Source organism: Pipistrellus hanaki, assembly GCF_964339955.1.
Source record: "Pipistrellus hanaki genome assembly, chromosome: 4".
In the NCBI taxonomy this organism is placed as follows: domain Eukaryota; kingdom Metazoa; phylum Chordata; class Mammalia; order Chiroptera; family Vespertilionidae; genus Pipistrellus; species Pipistrellus hanaki.
Window position 1 is genome coordinate 5,217,829 of NC_140506.1, and position 19,957 is coordinate 5,237,785.

Consider the following 19,957-nt stretch of genomic DNA (forward strand, 5'->3'; position numbering starts at 1 on the left):
GCGCTTACCCCCACCTCATCTGTTGTATATGTGTTTGCTTTTGTGTGTCTCGTCCCTCCAGGATGTATAAGCCCAGGAGGGCACAAACTTTGTCAGTGTGGTTCACTGTGACATCCTCAGTGCTTAGAAGAGTGTCTGGTATACAGTGAATGGGTGAATGATATACAGTTGGCCCTCCGTATCCAGGGGTTTGGGAACTGTGGATTCAACCAAGCCTGGGTTGAAAATATTCTAAAAAATTGCAGGAACTTGATCCCTAAACATTTCAGTATAGCAACTATTTTCATAGCATTTACATTGTATTAGGTTTTACAAGTAACCTAGAGATGGTTTAACGTATAGGGGAGGGTGTGCAAATATTATGTTATTTTATGCAAGGGACTTGAGCATCTGCGGATGTTGGTGTGGGGGCAGGGGTTCTGGAACCAATCCCTTCCACCCCTGGAAGGATGACTGTATTTGGGAGTGCAGGTGAGTAATGTAAACTGGGGCACAGGTGTCTTTGGAGAGCGAGGCAGGAGAGACGTATTGAGAGATGGAAAAGCAAACTGACCTTAGACATAACAAGATGGTGACATTGTGTTTGCTTTTATTTATTTTTTTAAAGCTAAGGAATAGCACTAGGTGTTAAAACAGTTCTACAGTTTTAAAGCAGTTAATTTTTACTGAAGTGTTAGATTTGTAATATTCGATATTAATTTATATATGAATGCTGAAGTTTGTAACTTGGGAGACTGGATCAGTGTTCTGAGAAGTTAAAAAAAGAAAAGGAAGAAAGCAGGTTTTTGAAGAAAGACAGTGAGTTCTGTTGTGGGCATGTTGAACCGGAAGTACCTGGGACGTCTGGGTAGATGGGTAGGTGAGTTTGGTGCTTCAGAGAAAGGAGACAGTTTTGGGAGAAGCATTTATAATTGATAGTTAAAATGTTGGTTGCGGCCTGGCTGGTGTGGCTCAGTAGTTGGGTGTCAACCTATGAACCAGGAGGTCACGATTTGATTCCCTGTCAGGGCACATGCTCGGTTGCAGGCTCCATCCCCAGTGTGAGGTGTGCAGTGATGTTTCTATCCCCCTCTCCTTCTCCCTTCCTCTCTGAAATTAATAAAAATGTATTTTCAAAAAATGCTGTTTGCTGATGAGTTAGATTAAGGAAAGGGCACAAAGGAGAGAGAAAGTGAGCCTTAAGACGCCAGAGCATTGAAGGGATGAGCAGATGAAGAGAAGCAAACAAAGGAGCCGCATCAGAAGCAACTAGACCATCTACTGAATTACCTGAGAAAAGCCACAGGCAGATTTGGAGATCCATTTTAGTAGATGGGTGAGAGACAACTTCAAACAGGGCAAACCGCACACCTCCCAGGGGCCTTTCAGATCACTGATTTAGGATTTGTTTGTCTCTTTATTGTTGTTAACATCAGACAACATTGTTTTCTGTTTATATAGTAGAATAGTATGTTAAAGAGACTTTAAACTGCCTCTTTGATCTGTTTTCTCAAGTTTTAAGTCTTCTTGGAATGAAAGAATAAACAAATGCCTTTTTTGGGATGGATAAGGAGTGGACACTTCAGCGGTGTGCTTGATGGCTGGGCACAGGCAGTGGTGGCCTTGGGTTTGTCCTAGATGTAGCCATTTACTGCAGTAAGTGTGATTGATTGTGCTAGTATTCTGTGCTCACCCTCTTCTAAGCAAAATAAACTCCTAGATAGTTACTAGGTATGTTCTAGAATGCTAAGCTCAACATGTATATGGAGGCAAACATTGTTTTTAGTCAGTTTTATGTATAATTACTAATTATGTAATTATACATAATTAGTTTCCTAATAACTAATAACTGTCCTACAATCTTCACAATAAATAGCTGTAAAAAATATAACAATTATACTTCCTATATTTATTTTTGAAACGAACTTAGAAGAAAACTGGTTATAATTTTGCTATCTGCATTGTCATAGGCCCTGAAATTTTCCTCCCCTCTGTTCAATGTTGAGATTCTCAACTCTCTTCACTAAGAGATGGCAAATGTTTAACATTTATTTTATTTTTTTACTGTATGCTATTTATATACATTTTATAATTCCGCTGTAATTCTTTTTAGATGTTTTCATTGTGTTTCCTAAGTGAAAGGAAACACATGCGTGTTCTTCACATATCTCATTCTTTGTGATTTGGTGGTGTGATTAGCCTCTATCTATGATGAATTCCAGAATATAACTTGAATCTTGAGTTTACACCCTCACTGTTGTTTTTGTTGAAGACAGGACAGACTTTTTTTTATTGTGTAAAAGGCTTTTATTACCTTAGTAGAGGCCGGATGCATGAAGGAAGGCCTTCCTTCCCCCTGCTGGCAGTCTTCTCTTTGGCACCCAGGACCTGGCTTCCCTCGAAGCTCAGGCTTTGTTTGGAAGGTCATTGGAAGGATGTCTAGTCTAATTAGCATATTATGCATTTATTATTATAGACGTTCTGTGATAAAAGTATAGGAGTGAAAGAATGGACAAAATATAATTTGGCCCTAGCTAGTTTAGCTCAGTGGATAGAGTGTCAGCCTGTGGACCAAAGGCTCCCAGATTCGATTTCAGTTAAGGGCACATGCCTGGGCTGCAGGCTCAGTCCAACCTGCAGGAGGCAGCCAATCAATGATTGCCTCTCAACATCGATGTTTCTATCTCTCTCTTCCTCTCTGAAATCAGTAAGAATATATTAAAAAACAAAAACAAAATATAATTTGAAGATGATGATTCAATTAAAAAAATTATTTAGAAGAAACATGGAAAATTTTCAGCCTTTTCAAAATTCCAGTTCTCTTAGAGAATGCTTTAAATAACATCATAAACTATTATTAGGTTAGTAATTTTTTTTATCAAATTAATTTATTGTAGAGTGACTAATAGAATTTCCTTTTCAGCTGCTATAATTCAAGGGACGTAGTTTATGCAATTGTATGAGCATATTACCATTTATATACTTTAACCCAGGCATAGTTGTTTTGACCTGGTGTTATTTAAGATGGTGGCCTCTTTATCTAAGTTGCTTTTGGCAATAATCTGAGAATGCTAGTAGGCATTTCCTTGGGCACAGAGAAGAAAGGTGGAGAAGAAAAGCCAGAAATGTCACACCTGATCCTGACTCCTGATTTGTTTGTTTGCTTAAGTACTTTTGGGGGGGGACCCCTGTTTCTGTGAACACTGACTAAACAAAATGAGGAAAAGAAAGAAAAAACCTATACCTCTATTTTTAAAACAGCTCTAGCAGCTGAAAGGAAGGAAAGAGGAGGAGAATTTGCTCTATTTTCAACTACTCTGCCTTTAGCATTTCCAAGTTGATTGAGAATCCTAGTGCCAACATAAGAAATATAATAGTAAAGGTCTTTTAAGGAAGAAAAAAATTCATTTGTGATTACCTAAAAAATATTTGATTATCTCGAGGAACACTTTTTAAACCACCGAAGAGAATAGATAGCAAAGAACAAGGATATAGTAGATATTATAGTTGCCTCTTTTTACTTTCCAAAATCTCTCTTTCCTATGAGATACGATATCTAGATTATGCAATGCCCTTGGTGTTCTTTCACTCAGAATGTCAAGTACTAGGTATCTTCTTCTATCAGTTTGAAATCTTACTAATTTTTTTCATGCACCTACCTCTACAGTTAGAGAAAGTATATATTCTGGATCTGTCTTCATGCAACTTTATCAGTTATTTTTGTCTTCATCAGATGGAGGAAAGTGAAATAAAATGATGTTGTTGTTAATGGTTACTCTGGCCCTTCCTTAAAAGATAGGGAGAACTAGATGTTTTTCCATCAGATTTATTTATTTATTTACTTACTTAATTACTAACTATACGCTGTATTCATGCTCCATATTGTTATGGGCATTGTATGGAAAATAGATAATTATTGTTAAATTATGTTAACTAAGTCACAGTTTATATATTTACCAGAAGGAGGGAAAAGTTATAAAGATCCATATGTCTGATTATACAGATAGCCTACTACATATGTTGAGGAGAAAGTGAGGTCCATATTGTATAAAAAATGATTTATTTTAAAAAAAATGTCTGTGAAGATATAAACTGTGTTTTCTTTAATTAGGTGAAGTTCTGAAGAGAACTTGAGTTTGCATTATTTTTTCTCACCTTATAAGATCTAATTCTTCATAGATACATTTCAATGAGAACTATCAGATTAGCTTTTTGTATTTTAATTGCATTTTTCTGGTTATAAAAACAGTACATATTAAGTCTAAGAAGTTGACAACGAATGTAGAAAAGATCATTAAGGAAGTACATATCATAGATAATCACATCACTCAGAATAGTACCAGATGTTAATACACAATTTTCTTGATGTCGAAGAAATTGTGTATTAACATATAAAATGGCATAACATATAAAGTGAAAATATCACCACTTTTATTTCACATAAAGAGTTTTTGTGTTCTTATTAGGAGAGAATATTGATATTTTAAATCCAGAGAGATTGAAGAGGAAACGTAAATGGGTATAACAGGGCCATTAAGTAATAGTCCCCCCCTGAAACTAGCTACTTAACTTGATTTATAAGTGTAAGAAGCGTGCTGACCATTCAGACTACAGTCATCTCCCGTTATTTGTGCATATGTAGGAGAACAGAAAGGCCATTCAAAATTGGCTTTGGAGTGTATCTTTGTTCTTACATTTGAATATAGATATAACTAACCTGAAAATTGACCTCAAACAAATGAATGAAGCTGTGCCTGGAAAGCTTGTCTCTGAGGAGGTAAGGAGCTCCCCTGTTCTTCCGTTCGTACTGGGACTAGGCTAACGTCTGTCTTCCTGACACAGTCCCAGGCCAGGCAGAGCGCTCCTCTTGGAAAGTTTTCTAGAAGTGAGTGAAGGTCCTTGCACAGTCAGATTACAAAGGACTGCTACACAGAGGGAACTTGCACTTTCGGTGGCACAGATGCCAACTGGAAATAAACCTGAAAGAAAGACTGTATTTGGCATTTCTCTGTCTCCTAAAGTGCAGTAAACCTTCTTAATGGGTAGCACACGGGGATGGAAAAAATAGGCTTTGAGTTAACTAGCTTTCCATTATCTGATTTTTATTAAAGAGCAATCAGGCAACTGGTTGACCAGGGATAGCAGTTGCTTTGAATTATGTACTATTTTGAATAAAGAGATATCAGCTGGATGAAATTTTACTGTAATCCACTTTCTTGGGAAGATTAAATAGTGCACATTCTAGATAGATCCTGATGAACATGTGTGTAATAAAATAGGTGTTTTCCCCCAGTGAAGCGGTAAGACAGTGCATCATAGATATAAGGAGCTTTTGCTCACTGAGAACTGAGAGGCAGGGCATGTGAGCACTGGCTGTGCCCTCGGGTCCCGAGGTGTATGACTGTTTGATAGGCAGCCTGGGAGTAAGTAGGTGATGGTGGCTTGTAAGTGGAAATCTGCCCACACAGCAGTTACATGGTTATTTCTCTAGCACAGCCCTTTGCCGGGTCCAGAGCTAGCTTCCAGCATGGCTGCTAGGACAGTGTTTACGGTAAAAAAGCATGGCGATTTTCATTCTGCACCGGTATTTTCTTTCATCACCGAAGCAGAGAGGTTCCAATTGGCTAAATGAAGAACAATATTGCATTTTTGCTGCTTTCGTGATTTGGGTTCCTGAGCCCTTTCCTGGGGTTTCCTGAAGCGAGCAGAGCTCAGAGGAGTCCAGCTGGCCGCCCTGCTGACCAAGCTTCGCGGTGCCCAGGGGCTGGCTGGCTGCAGGGCAGCTTGATGACGTCACTCCTCGGGCCTTGATGCCCCTACATGTGATGGATGTCCCAGGGCATAGTGTTCAGGATTTGAAGAATACCCTCACTGCCCATGTGCAGGCACATGAGAGCAGAGAGAAGAGAAACCCTCCATTTCATGGTGCCTTACTGTTAATACCTTCCGTATGAAGTCTTAAACTGTTTCAGTGAGGGGAAAATGACAGGACTAGTTTAATGCTATTCCTTCTTATTGTTTTAAAAATTCACACAGTACAACTGACCTCTTTTTACAGTGTTCAGTTCTGTGCCTTTTATACAAGTAGAGGCTCAGAGCCCCATCCACACAGTCAGGACAGAGTGTTCCTTCAATCCCACACGCCTCTTTCTGCTCCCCTTCTAGTCACAGTCTCACCCGTGTTCTCCCCCCACCTCCACCCCGCCCCCCGCCCCACTCCCACCTCGGCACTCACTGATCTGTTCCATCCCTGTTGTGTTGCCTTCTCAGGAGCATCATGTAAGTGCCCTCATACAGGACGTAACCTCCTCAGACCGCCTCTGTCTGCCAAATGAATGCCTTTGAGGCCCATCCAGGCCATTTCTGTGAATCAGTAGATTCCTACAGCCCATTGCTGATAGTTTCCCACGTAGAGCAGTTTGTTTATCTTAAAGGACATTTGATTATTTCCAGTTTTTGGAGATTATGGATAGAGCTGCTATAAGCATATATATATATATATATATATATATATATATATTCATAAGTTTCATAAACACCTAAGAGTAGGCTGGCTGGTCATATGGCAAGTGCATGTTTATTTTTATAGGAATATGCCAGGCCGCCTTCTCACATTCTCACCCACAGTGCATGCATTTTCCACTTTTTTCTGCATCCTCACCTGTAATTCATATTGTTGTTGGCATTTGAACTTTATATGTTCCAATATGTGCGGTGCAGGATCTTTTCATGGTTATAATTTGCATTTTCCTAATGGCTCATGATGCTGAATATCTTCATGTATTCATTTTCCATTTTTATGTCTTGTTTGGTAAAGTACCTATTTTGATTTTTGACCATTTTAAAATCAGGTTATATGTTTTCTTATTGTTAAGTTTTGAGAGCCTTTTATATGTTCTATGTGCCAGCATTTTTTTTTTTTGCCAAATATATGATTGAAACATATGTTCTCCCACTCTGTTGCTTGTTTTTTTTAAAACTTTTCTTAATAGTGTATTTTATAAAGCAGAAGATTTTAATTTTGATAAAGTCTTATTTATCAGCTTTTTTATTTTATCGAATGTACTTGGTGTTGTATCTAAGAACTCCTTGATAGACCCAGGCTACACAGATTTTCCTGGTTTTCTTCTAAAAGTTTTATGTTTTACACTTAGCTGTGGTCCATTGTGAGCTAATTTTTGTGTAACAGAGTGAGATACAGCTGAGGCAGGGCCAGGATGAGGTCAGGTCCAAGAACAAAATTTAAGAAGGTGCCAAGAATACCAGTAATTAAGATAAAGGACCTTGTAGCAGTGCTGTGCCAAGCTGCATTAAGGCCTGACACAAAAGCAAAAAATCAGTTGATCCGGTCTTGTCTTTATTTAAAATTGTGATGTTTTGTTCATCACAGATTTTGGGGGTGTGAGGTATGGAGCACCAGAGTGGGGGGAATGGTTAACTCACTGCTGCTTAGTGGTATTGCGGATTCGGAACGAATTCCCCAAGCTACCTACTACTGTTATTTTCTCAGAGCCCTCCAGGAAGTTCTCCATGCCTCTTGTCCAGGTGTTACACCTGCCCTCAGAGGGAGAGACTGCGCGGAATGCGTTTCCTCTGGCCACCCAGAGCTGGGGGGGGGGGGGGGGGGGGTTTACGGCGGGGATGGAGAACTTACGGTGAGATGGTACACATGGCAGCAGTGTACCCAGAAGGCGCGTAACCGGTGCTGCACATTTGCAGGGACGTTCGTGGTGCCGGGAGTAGGATGAGGTCACTGATCCCGGAGTGAGTCTCCTCTCTCACCTGGAGGTGTGTTCTTTTGACATCTTTCTGTTGCAAGCAATGCTGCTGGCTGTTGCTTAATTAGCGGCCGCCTGGCGTCAGCCCTGCTTCGCTCAGTTTCTCAATTCTTGCCTACCTGAGAACTGCGGGCTACCACTGTGACATGAAAATTAGGCTTAGTGTTGTTTTTTTAAAATTATTATTGTTGACAGTATTATAGATGTTTCCCAATCCCCCCCCCCTCTTTACTCCCTACCCCCTAGGCCCTACCCCCTTTACTCCCCACCCCAAGTCTTTACCACACTATTGTCTGTGTCTACTGGTTATGCTTACTTTAAAATATATATATATATATATATATATATATATATATATATATATATATATATATGTATATTTTATTGATTTCAGAGAAGGGGGGGGTGAGGAGAAAGAGAAACATCAGTGATGAGAGAGAATCATCAATTGGCTGCCTCCTTCATGCCCCACCCTGGGGACTGAGCCCACAACCTGGACATGTGCCCTGACCAGGAATCAAACTTTGACCTCCTGGTTCAACCACTGAGCCACTCTGGTCAGGCTGGTTATGCTTACTTTTAACAGAAAATTTTACCTAAAGAGCTTATTCCTGCTTATGAAAGCCCTTACCGGCAGATCTTTTTCTTCTTTTCTTTAGCCTCACGTCCTTCGAGTCCGAATCCTTTACTCTAGTCCTCGTGGACTCGGAGAACAGCTGGCCAATTCTCCTGATTCCTTGAGGATTATAAAGTTACTGTTCTGTCTTCTCCTGTCTAAAGGAACCACACTTAGTTCTTGGTATTATCGTTGTTTTTAAATTTCCTTGTGGGATGTTTTCTCACCTTCTCTTATCTTTGATGCTCTTTTCTCAACCATTTCTAGGTTCTAATGTGACCAAATTGGAGTAAGAGTCCCCTAGGTGCCATTTGGGTGGTAAGGGCATTCTATTTCCAATGCTTAGCACAACATGTGGCACATAGTAAGTGTTTGGTGGAAAGGTTTTCGTTAATGTTGCTTTACCTCTTGTTTTATTTCATTCTAGCGAGTCCTTATTGGTGCCTATAGTAATGGCCTATTCTCTATCACCCTTTCTTGTTTCTGTTTTTTGTTAATAGATTAAAAAATTAATTTGGTATTTCAGAGTATAAATGTTTCCTTTTAGATTTGATGAAAGAAGTGCACGTTTTATTTTGTCTGCTTCTTTAAAACTTGAGATGATCCTTTTTCGGTCTTACTAAAAATAGCCCTGTTTCAAGTCCCACAGAGGAAACAAATTTACTGCGGATGCTTAAAATGCTAGTAATTTAAAACTCGAATGAATATAATTTGTTTGGGTTGTTATAATGTTGATGAATGTGATCTGTGCCCTGGCTCTATTTTGTAGAACACACTCTGCTTTGAAGTAAAGATTATTTGTTGGAATTTGTCACTATATTTTATCAAAAGTCTGATCACTGTTCCTCCTTAGAACGGGGACTTTTCATATACTTATCACTTCATTTCTGTTCTCATCGCCAGTCTTTTTAAAAAGAAAAACCCCATAAATTGATGTAAACCAGTAGACTTAATTCTGGTGCAGCTATTTTGATTCTCCATCAACATTCTCTTCTTTGAAATCCTGTTTGCTGTCGGAATCCAGTCTTGGAACCCACAGGGAGATGTCTCCTGTACTCACCTGTTTGACCGGGGCCCCGTTTGGGGAGTTACATGGTAGAAGCGCCCCCACTTGATGCCTCAGGCTGCATAAATCACCAAAGGCAGAGCATGAGGACTGGAGGAGGGCTTGTCCAGTTGAGCAGTTTATCCATTTTCTATTGTCTTTTAATCTTGTAACATCCTACGTTAAAAGGCATCTACTACTTCTTGGTGCCAGCAGTTTCTTTCTTTCTTTTTTAATATTTTTTATTGATTTCAGAGAGGAAGGAAATGAAAATGCTTACTTTTAACAGAAAATTTCATTCAGAGAGAGAGAGAAACATCAGTGATGAGTGAGAATCATTGATTGGCTGCCTCCTTCACACCCTCTACTCAGAATTGAACCCTCAACCCGGACGTGTGCCCTGACTGGGAATCAAACCCCAACCTCCCAATTCATAGGTTAACGCTCAACCACTGAGCCACACCGGCCAGGTGGTTGCGAGGAGTTTCAAAGAAACGTTTTCTGTTTACTGTTTTGTTTTCATTTCTAGTAGAGAAGCCAGCATTTCCTTTTGGTTAAACAGAAACTGTTTTCCCCTTCTCCACACAAGAGTTTGGTGTTTTACTTGATTGGAATTTGAACTTATCTATATTTCCTTAAATAGACATATTTGACTCCTCTGTAACATATCAAAAAGGAGAGCTTGATTTTGTAGATGTTTGAAGGTGTTCAAAACGACACACTGTTCTTTAAATGCGGTATAAACATATAACACAGTAATAACCAGTGCCCTCGTGCCTGACCCCAGCTCCGTCCCACTGAGCGGTGACCAGGAGAAGACTATGTCTGGTAGAGTTTTCTGTGACACCTTCCCTCTCCCAGCCTGCATCTGATGAATAGTCTTCAGTAATAAGTTCCCCAGCTGTTGCAGCAGAGCTCCAGCCAGAGTTCACTGTTATATATAGTGTGGGGAGGAGAGAGGGCTGTAATTAACTCATCTCCCCGGAGAGTGCTTTTCCCTCTGTGGTGTGACAGGTAATGCCGTGTCTGTGTGAGGAGGGGTTGTGAGACCCCCAAAGAGCTAAATAAAGGAGCATGAGCTGTGAAACATCTCTTTTTATACTCTATTAAGATAAATAGCGCTTTACACATCCTCTATAGCTCATCTTTGAAGATTTAGCTTTTCCTGTATTTTTTTGGTCTTACGTACTTAATGACTTCCAAGCTCTGATCGCATATATTCCTCATTTAGTAGTTAGGGGTTGAGTAGTTCTATCCACTTATGCCTTGCTTATTCCTATACACAAGGAATTTGTGGTTCTTGTCTTTATGCCCATCTCTAACTATTGATGAATGAAGAAGGCTAAAGGGCTTGGGTCCCTGTGGATTTGGTTGAGAGAGGGGCTGGGTAGTGCTGCCCAAGCTTCTCCACACCCAGTCCTCAGGGTAGATCATACGTGATGTACACGGATAAGACTGCTCTGTGCATACATGATGTACACGGATAAGACAGCTCTTTGCTGGCAGAGACTTGCCTGAATTCTGGCACCCCAGACCCCTCCTCAGGTCCGGGGCTCCGGGTCCTGGCACACCCACCACCCGTCCCATCCCACGCCCACAGTGGGAAGCTCTCTGTGTGCTTGGATGTGCTTCCAGTAGCGATTCTGAGTGGATCCCTGTGGGGTGGGGCTCTGGACTTGTGCCTATGGGACCCACCACCCGGTCTCTCACCCTGTAGACTCCAGCTTCCAGGCTGGGTTTGCTTCTTGCTCCCAGACTGTCATTGATAAGAATAATTACCAGATTTTCTTCAGCCATAAGTTGTGCTGTCTTTGACTTTATAAATTCTTTTCAAGGATTGGACCAAACTAAAATTTAGTGTTTTCAATTAGATGAAGAAAATTGTGTTTAATTTTCTTACCCAAGAGACTTTCCATTTTCTCCGAGAACTTTTTCTCGTGATGAAATTCTTTAGGCGACTTTATTATCAGATGCAGATGTGATTCATTTAGTGCCAAGGACAACTACCAGATTCCAGATTCCGGCTGCTTCAGTGGTTACCTTCATTTCAGAGCATAAGCTGTAAGCGGGCTGATTTTAATGCATGCGCTTACTAGGGGCTCAGTGAGAATTAATTTGCTGATTAGACGACAGTTTTCTAAACGCGTCACCTGTGCATCTGATCCAGCATTTCCGGCAGGGGCGGAGCCACGCTTCTCCGTGTTTGGTTTTCATGGAAGGGCTCTGGCCTTGCCCTTTCACCTTGGCCTTCTGTCTGGTTGATCAGAGGTTCGGGGGGCAGGGAAGGGGAAGACAAGATTCCCAGCGAGCAGTGTGTTGCCACAGGTGTGGTCCTGTGCTTGGAGTCTGAGGAGTGGGGGAGGAAGACGGGACAGGTGCGAGCTCACTTAGAGAGCAGAGCAGAGCAGATAATGTCTGTCTCTGATCTTTCCATTCGAGGGTGGTCTTCGTGGGGCTCAGGTGGGTGCTGAGGAGTCTTGTTTATGAGATCGAAGCTCACGCACAGGTTTGCTTCCTGAACTTCCTGTGCACGCGGCAAGATGACCCAAGTTTGGGAAGAGCAAGGCTTCGGGGGCCAGGACAGAGCCCGGGAAGGTGTACGGAATCCCCACCTCCCCCTTCCACCTCCCCAGCTCCGTGTTTTCATTGGAAAGCTGTTTTCTTCCTCTGGGAGAGAGAACCTGTGAACATCGGGAGACAGTTCTTTCCCCAGTACTTTCCCGTTTTCATCTGACTCTTATTTGTTTTGGATTCAACATCTCGATCTGTGTTCTTCGCCTTGGGGATCAACACACACGAACAGGACCACGCCGATGTATAGGGTAGTCCTGAGGACGCCCGTGACGGGGGTGGGAGGAGGGCCTGAACAAAGCCGCAGTCTCCCCACAGCCTCCCCACAGACAGGTGCGGGCTCTTCATTGGAAAACCCTGCAGACGCTTGTTCTCGCTGGGATCCCCGAGCGCGCCTCTCCATCCGTGGACTTACTGACAGAAAGCAAACAGGAAAGGCCAGATGCGGCGGGGTTTACAGAGTGGGGCAGCAGCTGGGGAGGCTCAGCAAGTGGGGCTGATTCAGCATCAGGCTCAGATGGGACCCCAGGAGGATGCCTCTTCTCGGCGGGCAGTGGGGTGGGCGCTGCTCGGATGCGTGCGTGGCAGACGCCTGGGACGTTCCACAGGCATCGGTTTCTTCCACAGAAACATTTGTGCGCCGGGCAGTGGCGGGCTTTTTCCTTTACGGTTTTCGTAATACCATCTGCCTTTTAATATAAACTTGCTAAGATCTCTGCTTCTGGGTTCGGTCGCTTTGGAAAGCATATAAAACCTCCGGCACCCCTCCTGTCTTCTGAAATAGGACTTTGCATAATTAGGTCGTGTAAGGGAACAAGCATCAGACTTGGAAAAACTCCCCTGCTTCTCCCAGCTGCTCTCTGTACAAGGTCGTGACCTTGGGCGAGTTACCCACCCTTCGACAAACCTCCGTTGTTTTCTTGTGAAATGGAAATAAGTTTACTAATTTTGTAGTGGTGTTGTGAGCATTCCGTTACTTTAAATAAGATAAAATTCCAGATACCTAGTAGTTCTCTTCCCACATGTCCTAAAATGTAAGTTTCTTTCTCTCCTTGGCTTCCTTCTCCTCTCCTTATTTGCTTCCACAATTTCACTTAAAGTAAACCCAAAGCCACGGAAGTAAATTATTTGGAATTTGTCATGGCTTCCACTGGTGCTCAGGGCTAACTCCAGAATGCTGTCGGGCCTTTGGACCCTGCCGTGCTCACACAGCGTCTCCTCTCCCCTGGCCACCCCCTGTCCTGTGTCTGCAGGGAAGGACACTCTGTGTTGAGCACAGTAAAGTCTGGAACTCCTTCTTGTCATCTTGCTTACGATTTCCAGCTCCAGTTAGCGTCTCCCCGTGCCTGCCGCAGAGCTAAGTTCTCTGGGGACAGATTGGGACTGTTGCGCTCTGCCAGTTTATAACACGAGCGTCAAAGTCGGCTTTGGTTTGAAAGACAACATTGAATTGTATGCTGAAGGGAAGTTTAGCTTGGGCAGTTAGGGGAAGCCATTAATGGTCCCACATGTTTTCGTCAGATGAACTAGATGAAATGGATAAAATGCTTTATCAATGCAGTTAAGCAAATTGTGAAAGTAGTTGTGAAACATGCAGACTCATTTCAAAATCGAGCTCTTTGCATGATAGTGTCTGCTGCCATTGCAGCTCGAGGTATAACGTGGAGGCTTTCACTCTGATCCTTGTGGACTCTCTTCTCTGCTCCTCATGCAGACGTGTTCTCCTCACCCGCCGCAGGGCCGGGAGGGCTGGCCGCCTGGATGAGGTCTGACCATCCAGGAGCGCCTGTTCCAGAACAGAGGCCGCAGGCAGTTGGGTGGCTGGGTGGTTGATGGAGGGAACGCACTCTTTCAAGTAGTCGTAGCTCATCCATCTTCCGATGGCTCCTCGGCTTCTCGCAGGCACGTGTCCGTGGCTGTGAAGGAAAGCCCGGCACGTCTGTTTGACAAGTCAGCGGCGTGGCAGCCCCATTCGCCCCCAGCCTCGCGCTGGCCCGGGATTGTTTGGGTTGGCAGGGGGCCAGCTCTGCTCTAAGATGCATTTCCCTGACAGGACAAAGTGCGGGCCGCATTAGCTGCACAGTTCCTGAAGGTTAGCTAAACACGCACAATAAATATTAATAAACAAGAAAGGCCCACCCAACCTTTGACTTTGAATTCTGTTTCTTCATTCCACGTTCTGGAATCGCGGTAGTGTTTGATTAATGACCGGTCTTAGGGTAATTGAGCCTTAAGTATCCCTCGCCTAGGCCTGGCTGCTCAGAGCCCCATTGGCTGCACCGGGGATCGTGGCCACAGGGGTGGATGTGCTCTGAAGGGCTGGTTAGTGCGAGGGCGCTTGTTGGCCTCCTCCCTGTTTCCGTGTGGAAGGAGTGTGAGTGCCGGCCAGCGTGTGTGTCTGCGGGCTCCGAGAGGGAGCGTGAACAGGAGAAGTGGTGCCGTGTCTAAATGGGCCTCCCCGGAAAGCATTCACGTCGGTCTGCTGGCCTGGGCAGTGGCCTCTCTCTGACATTCACACCCGTGGCATGGAGGGAGAGTAACAGCAAGCTGCTGCCCCTGCTCACTGCCTGCTTGGCGGGGTGTCTTGGGATTCCCCAGGCCTTAATTTCTCTCATACCAACAGGGGAACCGGCCCTCGTCAGTGGAACGGAGCTGAGGCCACTTTTGTTGTCAGACATGGACCAGAAGTCTGCACTTCCTGTCCAGCTCTCAGTCTCGGGGAGGATTGGTAGCCATTGAACTACACGCATGTTTTTTCGCCAGTCAGGCGGGAGCCAGAAGTTTTATAAGAAGGGACTGCAGAGAGTTCCAGATATTCTGTCTTAACAGAAGAGTAGGAGGGGTGGGGATGAGAAATCAAAGATCTAGTCAAGGTATTTCACTATTAGAATGTAAAACGGCAGCACCTAATGTACCCTTTCTGCCTTGGTCCTTGTACATTGCTTGGGGCATAAGTTGTTAGTAAACGTTGGATCGAGGTTTCCACTCATTTCCTGTCCCATCCCAGTGGGATCAGTAGGACCTAGCTCGGGCTGTTTGTTCCTGTCAACTTCTGTTTCATCGCTTTCCTCTTAGTCCTATCCCTGCCACTCTCCACCTATGCCCTCCCACCTGTGCCCTTCTCACTGCAGACCCTCCCACCTGTGCCCTTCTCACTGCAGGCCCTCCCACCTGTGCCCTCCCACTGCAGGCCCTCTCACTGCAGTCCCTCCCACCTGTGCCCTTCTCACTGCAGACCCTCCCACCAGTGCCCTCTCACTGCAGACCCTCCCACCTGTGCCCTCTCACTGCAGACCCGCCCACCAGTGCCCTCTCACTGCAGGCCCTCCCACCAGTGTCCTCTCACTGCAGGCCCTCCCACTGCAGACCCTCCCACCTGTGCCCTCTCACTGCAGGCCCTCCCACCAGTGCCCTCTCACTGCAGGCCCTCCCACTGCAGACCCTCCCACCTGTGCCCTCCCACTGCAAACGCTCCCATCTGTGCCCTCCCACTGCAGACGGAAAGTAAAATCAGGTGTGGCTCTCACTGAGAACTCGAGCTGCTTTCTGACCCAGAGCACCGCTCACTGCCCTCACAGCCTGGATTCAGGGCTCAGAGCTTCCACGGAGCCTCCTCTGAAACAGCTTTTCATTTAGGTTCGTGTCTGCGCCTCTGCTTTCCTTCTGCTATCGTCCTCTGGTTTATCTCACAGACAGGGAGGTGTTCTTCAGTGCCTGCAAGTATGTGCCATCCCTGAAAAAGCTTTATGAGACTTGGAGCCTTGTGAGCCGAAAACAATAACCACCTGGCCCCAGGCTCTGTCCAGGGACGCACTGTGAGTGTCCAAGCATTAAACCCGAGCTCCAGCTGCGCCAGAGGCAGCAGGACTGAGTTATGTGATGGGCTTTCCAACATGCCAGCCTCTCGTGGCAGCGGAGGGAAGCCCAGCGCTGCGGTGTCAGGGCTGTTAGGAGGGACATCTTCCTATGTTACCAGGTGCCACACACATGACAGGTGCTGGAATGGAGCCGGACCTCAGGAGTTCCTTAGGTTCAGAAGAAAATGTCCTGAAAGATACAGAAGCAGCCACAAGGTTGATAGTCTGTTCAGTAAACTGGCCAGGGGAGTACCAGCAGGGATTTTCCATCTTAGCTGATCACCTTGCCTCTCCTTTTCAGAGTGTGGTCCGCTGCCTGTGGCATCCAAAGCTGAACCAGATCATGGTGGGAACCGGAAACGGGCTGGCGAAAGTCTATTACGACCCCAACAAGAGTCAGAGGTATTCGGCATTGTCGCCTGCTGTAGATGGATGACAACAACTGGGAGAAGGCCTGTTTCACCTGCTTTCACTCGTTCCCTCCTTTGATGGGGATCCGCCCTTTCAGGAAAGGCAGCTGGCATAGAGAGAGCCTCAGACTTTCAGCATTGTGCTTTAGGGGATTTGGGTATCGCCCTTGATCCAGATAGAATTCAAAGTGAAAGTGTCCTAGGGATTTGCAGTTCTTTAGCTGAAATGCTGAGTGCAGGGGGAGGCTGGCCCACTCTGCATACCACCCTGGGCAGTGGCATTAGTGGTGATGCATGTAGGGGTCAACAGGGCAGCGAGCTGGCCACTGACAGGAAATGGGGCCGGCCAGTCTGCTTTGTTCCCTCTCTGCCTGCCTTTTATAAGATAGAAGGGTGGTTCCCTGCCAGCAGAAGGGGACAGCACAAAGACTTCCGCCTTCCCACCCCGGGCTCTCCCCAGATGCCCAGCGTAAGCACACCAGAGAACTTAGCTAAAGCCCCGTCGGTCCATGCCCATTTTCCTTGGGCACAAAGATGGACATGGAAAAGGATGAACCATCTCTCTGAATGGTTCTTTCTGGAGAGAAGCCTGGTTAGCGAGTATTAAAATTCATGCTCCTGGCACTGGAGTCCCCCATAGACCTGCCTTGAGGTCCCACATCCTTTACCAAAGAGTATTCATTGGCCATAATTTGGCTCTGAGTGGAAGCAGACAGTCTTGTCTTCTTCAGAACTTTCTGGATTAGGGTTGGAACTTTTGTCCTAGAAAATAAAGGTACATATTGTGGTATTTCAGAACAGGTAGGATTTTGTTTTTCCATAAAAAATTTGAAAATGCTAATATAACTCGGATGAGAGGGAGTCCAGTCCACTTGAGAAGGCGAGCAGCCCCATTTGCTAGCGCCCCTGTGGGGAGCACTGCCTCCGGGACCTTTAGGAAATGGCTGGTTTGTGTCTGCCTCTCCCCAGTGGGCGGCTCGTGCTGCTAAGAAGGAGGTGTCCTGAGCACACTTCTGCTTCATCCCCCGCATTCCTGTGCTTAGCCCTTTGGCAGCGCTGCCCAGCAGCTCACACTCCTGTGTCTGAGATGCCCACAAGTGCCATCGGGGTCCAACCCAGCCAGACTGCTTCCATCTGGGACAGAAACGGAAATTTGAACCTCCTGCCTTTACTGTGAAAAGGCTGATTAACATTATTACTATCTCCTAAGATTTTTATGGTAGGTTATTTCTTTATTGCGTTTTTAAACCAGCCTTCTGCTCCCAGTTACCTCTCCATCCCTTTCCCTCTCTAGTAACCACTGACAGCAGCTTGCTCTCCTTACGGTGGGCCTCTTACACGGGGCTCCATCTGTCACATCCCCGAGAACGTCCAGGGCGTGGTGAGCCGGTGCACACAGCGTGTTCCTGAAAGTGTCTGATGCTTTCTACATGTGCTTTCGGTGTCTGAGCCCAAGTAAAGAAAACCCTGTGCTTTTACCCTCCCCAGGGGAGCCAAGTTATGTGTGGTCAAAACCCAGCGGAAGGCGAAGCAAGCCGAGACGCTGACCCAGGACTACATCATCACCCGTAAGTCGTTAGCTGGTCTCTCACATCCTCTCCCCGCCCCAGGGGGTGCTGAGCCCGCGCCCCTGGAGGCAGGAGAGCCCTCGGCGCGGGCGATGCCACCAGCGCGCCCGTGCATGCGGACGGGACCGCGGCCGGGGAGCCGCTCACCCTGGGCTTCTGTGACTCATCACGGAGACCGAGGCATTTTATGTAACTTTCAGCCCAAACGGAAAAGCCTGTTGGAGCCTAATGCATTACTCTGTAGCAGCCTTTTAAAGAATAACAATCTGTTCTAAGAATAAACAAGAAAGAGTGCTGGTCCTGGGATCAGGGGAGCTGGCGCGTCCAGTTCAATTACTGACCGCCATGTGATGCTGGACAACAGCTCCATCAGGGGAGGGAGGAGGCCGCGTGGAGGCCCTCCCCCACCTCCCTCTGCAGTTCTGTGACCTGCCCTCGCCGGCCCAGAGGCACTGCGGTGGAAGGCTGACTACCTGGGTCTGATCAGACGTCCCTGGGGCAGTAGCTCCTCTGGGTTTGCCACACAGCCTCGTGGCAAAGTCCTGTGTCCCAGAGCCTCAGTCTCAGGCCGGTCCTAGGCGGTGGCCAGGGAGGCACCTCGGGTGCTATAGCACTTGTCCTGGGCAGAAGCCCTGTGGACTTTCCCCTCTCCTCGGAGCCCAGGGCGGGTGTGTCTCCTGTGAGACCAGCTCCCTTAGAACTTATGGTCGCGAAGGGATCCCACGACACTTCTTGCAGGACTAGAAGTGTTAAAGTCGGGGTCATAAAGTCTGGCTCCTGTAATTACATGCGGCCTGCTTAAGTTCCCCCAGCCGTTTGAAGTGAAAAGCTATGTTCCCTCCTAAATATACTGCGCCGTGTTGCCCAACAGGGAGGCGCTGTGTCCCTGAGCTCCCGGACGCAGGCTGCCCGTGTCACCGGCGCGTGACGGGGCCCAGGCCCAGGCGCTGGCGGGAGACGGGAGGGGGGAGCGGCGGTGGCGGCGGCGGCGGTGGTGGTGGTGGTGGTAGTACCAGGAGCATGTTGGAGTTGGTGCAGACATTTCTGTTATTCATATTATAAGCCCCTTTTAAATTCCTGTTATTCCTCTACCTGCCTCTCCCAGTCCTCTGGGGACATTTTCCCTTGTAAGGAGGTTTTAATCTGCACGTAAACATCCAAAGGAGTAATTCAGGTGCTTTTTCTCGTCAAAAAGATAATTTATTCCTTCAGCTCCCAAATGTTCTCCCTCTCGCCCCGAATATCCGTTTCCTTTTAAACCCATAGGCCCTTTTATGTTCTGAAATGTAATTCTGACGCTGAGTAAACACGCAGCCGTAATGGGACAAGCATTGCTTTGATTTTTATGGTTTGGCTTTGCCCCACAGGGATGTCGGAATAATGCCCATCCAGTCGCCACGGCAGGAGAGCCGGGCACCCCCGTCCGTGCCTTCGGGCAACCTTTATCCCAGTTTCAGTGGGTCAGGCGCCCCTCCCTTCCGGCCACTCGGTGTCGTCAGCTCCTCCTGAGAGGTGGTCACATTTCAGAAACGTGTGAAGTGATTCCAGTGCCTCTGAGGCATCTGAGGAGACCTCGGGCTGGCGGCAGGCTGCTGGCAGGATGCACACGCGGGCCCCATTACATGTGTCTTCTCCAAACCACAGACATTAGCTCTGACTGCCCCCCAGGGCTCGGGAAACGGGGAGCCCCACCAGTGTTTCCGTGACAGTCTCTGGCCGTTTCCTGTGTGCCACTGGTTGCCAGGAGAGGTGAACAACGAGTCTGGTCTCCACCAGAATCGGTTAATTGGTTACAGTAAGGCTGTCTTTTGTTATTAGAGGAGGGCTGTCATTATGACTTCTATTTCATCTTTCGGTTAGTCATGCCCTAGCTATGCTATGCCTTTGGGTGGAAGGCTGATTATTATAATGAGATTCTTCAACTGTGACTTCTCGCAGCTCACGCCTTGCCGATGTTCCGTGAGCCCCGCCAGCGGAGCACCAGGAAGCAGCTGGAGAAGGACAGGCTGGACCCCCTGAAGTCCCACAAGCCCGAGCCGCCCGTGGCCGGCCCAGGTGACTGCTCTGGGCGCGGCCCGCAGGGGGGAGGCTGGGCAATCGGGGCCATCCTGGGGCCTGGATGCTTCTTTGTCT

At 46.3% G+C, this 19,957-nt stretch overlaps 1 protein-coding gene across 1 annotated transcript in view; it reads left to right on the plus strand.

Annotated features, from left to right (window-relative positions):
- WDR70 (WD repeat domain 70) overlaps positions 1-19,957 on the plus strand; it is a 157,977-nt gene that overhangs the window by 127,644 nt on the left and 10,376 nt on the right. The window contains exons 14-16 of the mRNA XM_084880581.1: positions 16,148-16,248; positions 17,745-17,824; positions 19,763-19,879. Coding sequence (XP_084736707.1) covers positions 16,148-16,248; positions 17,745-17,824; positions 19,763-19,879 — 298 coding nt within the window. The remainder of the gene's footprint in view (positions 1-16,147; positions 16,249-17,744; positions 17,825-19,762; positions 19,880-19,957) is intronic.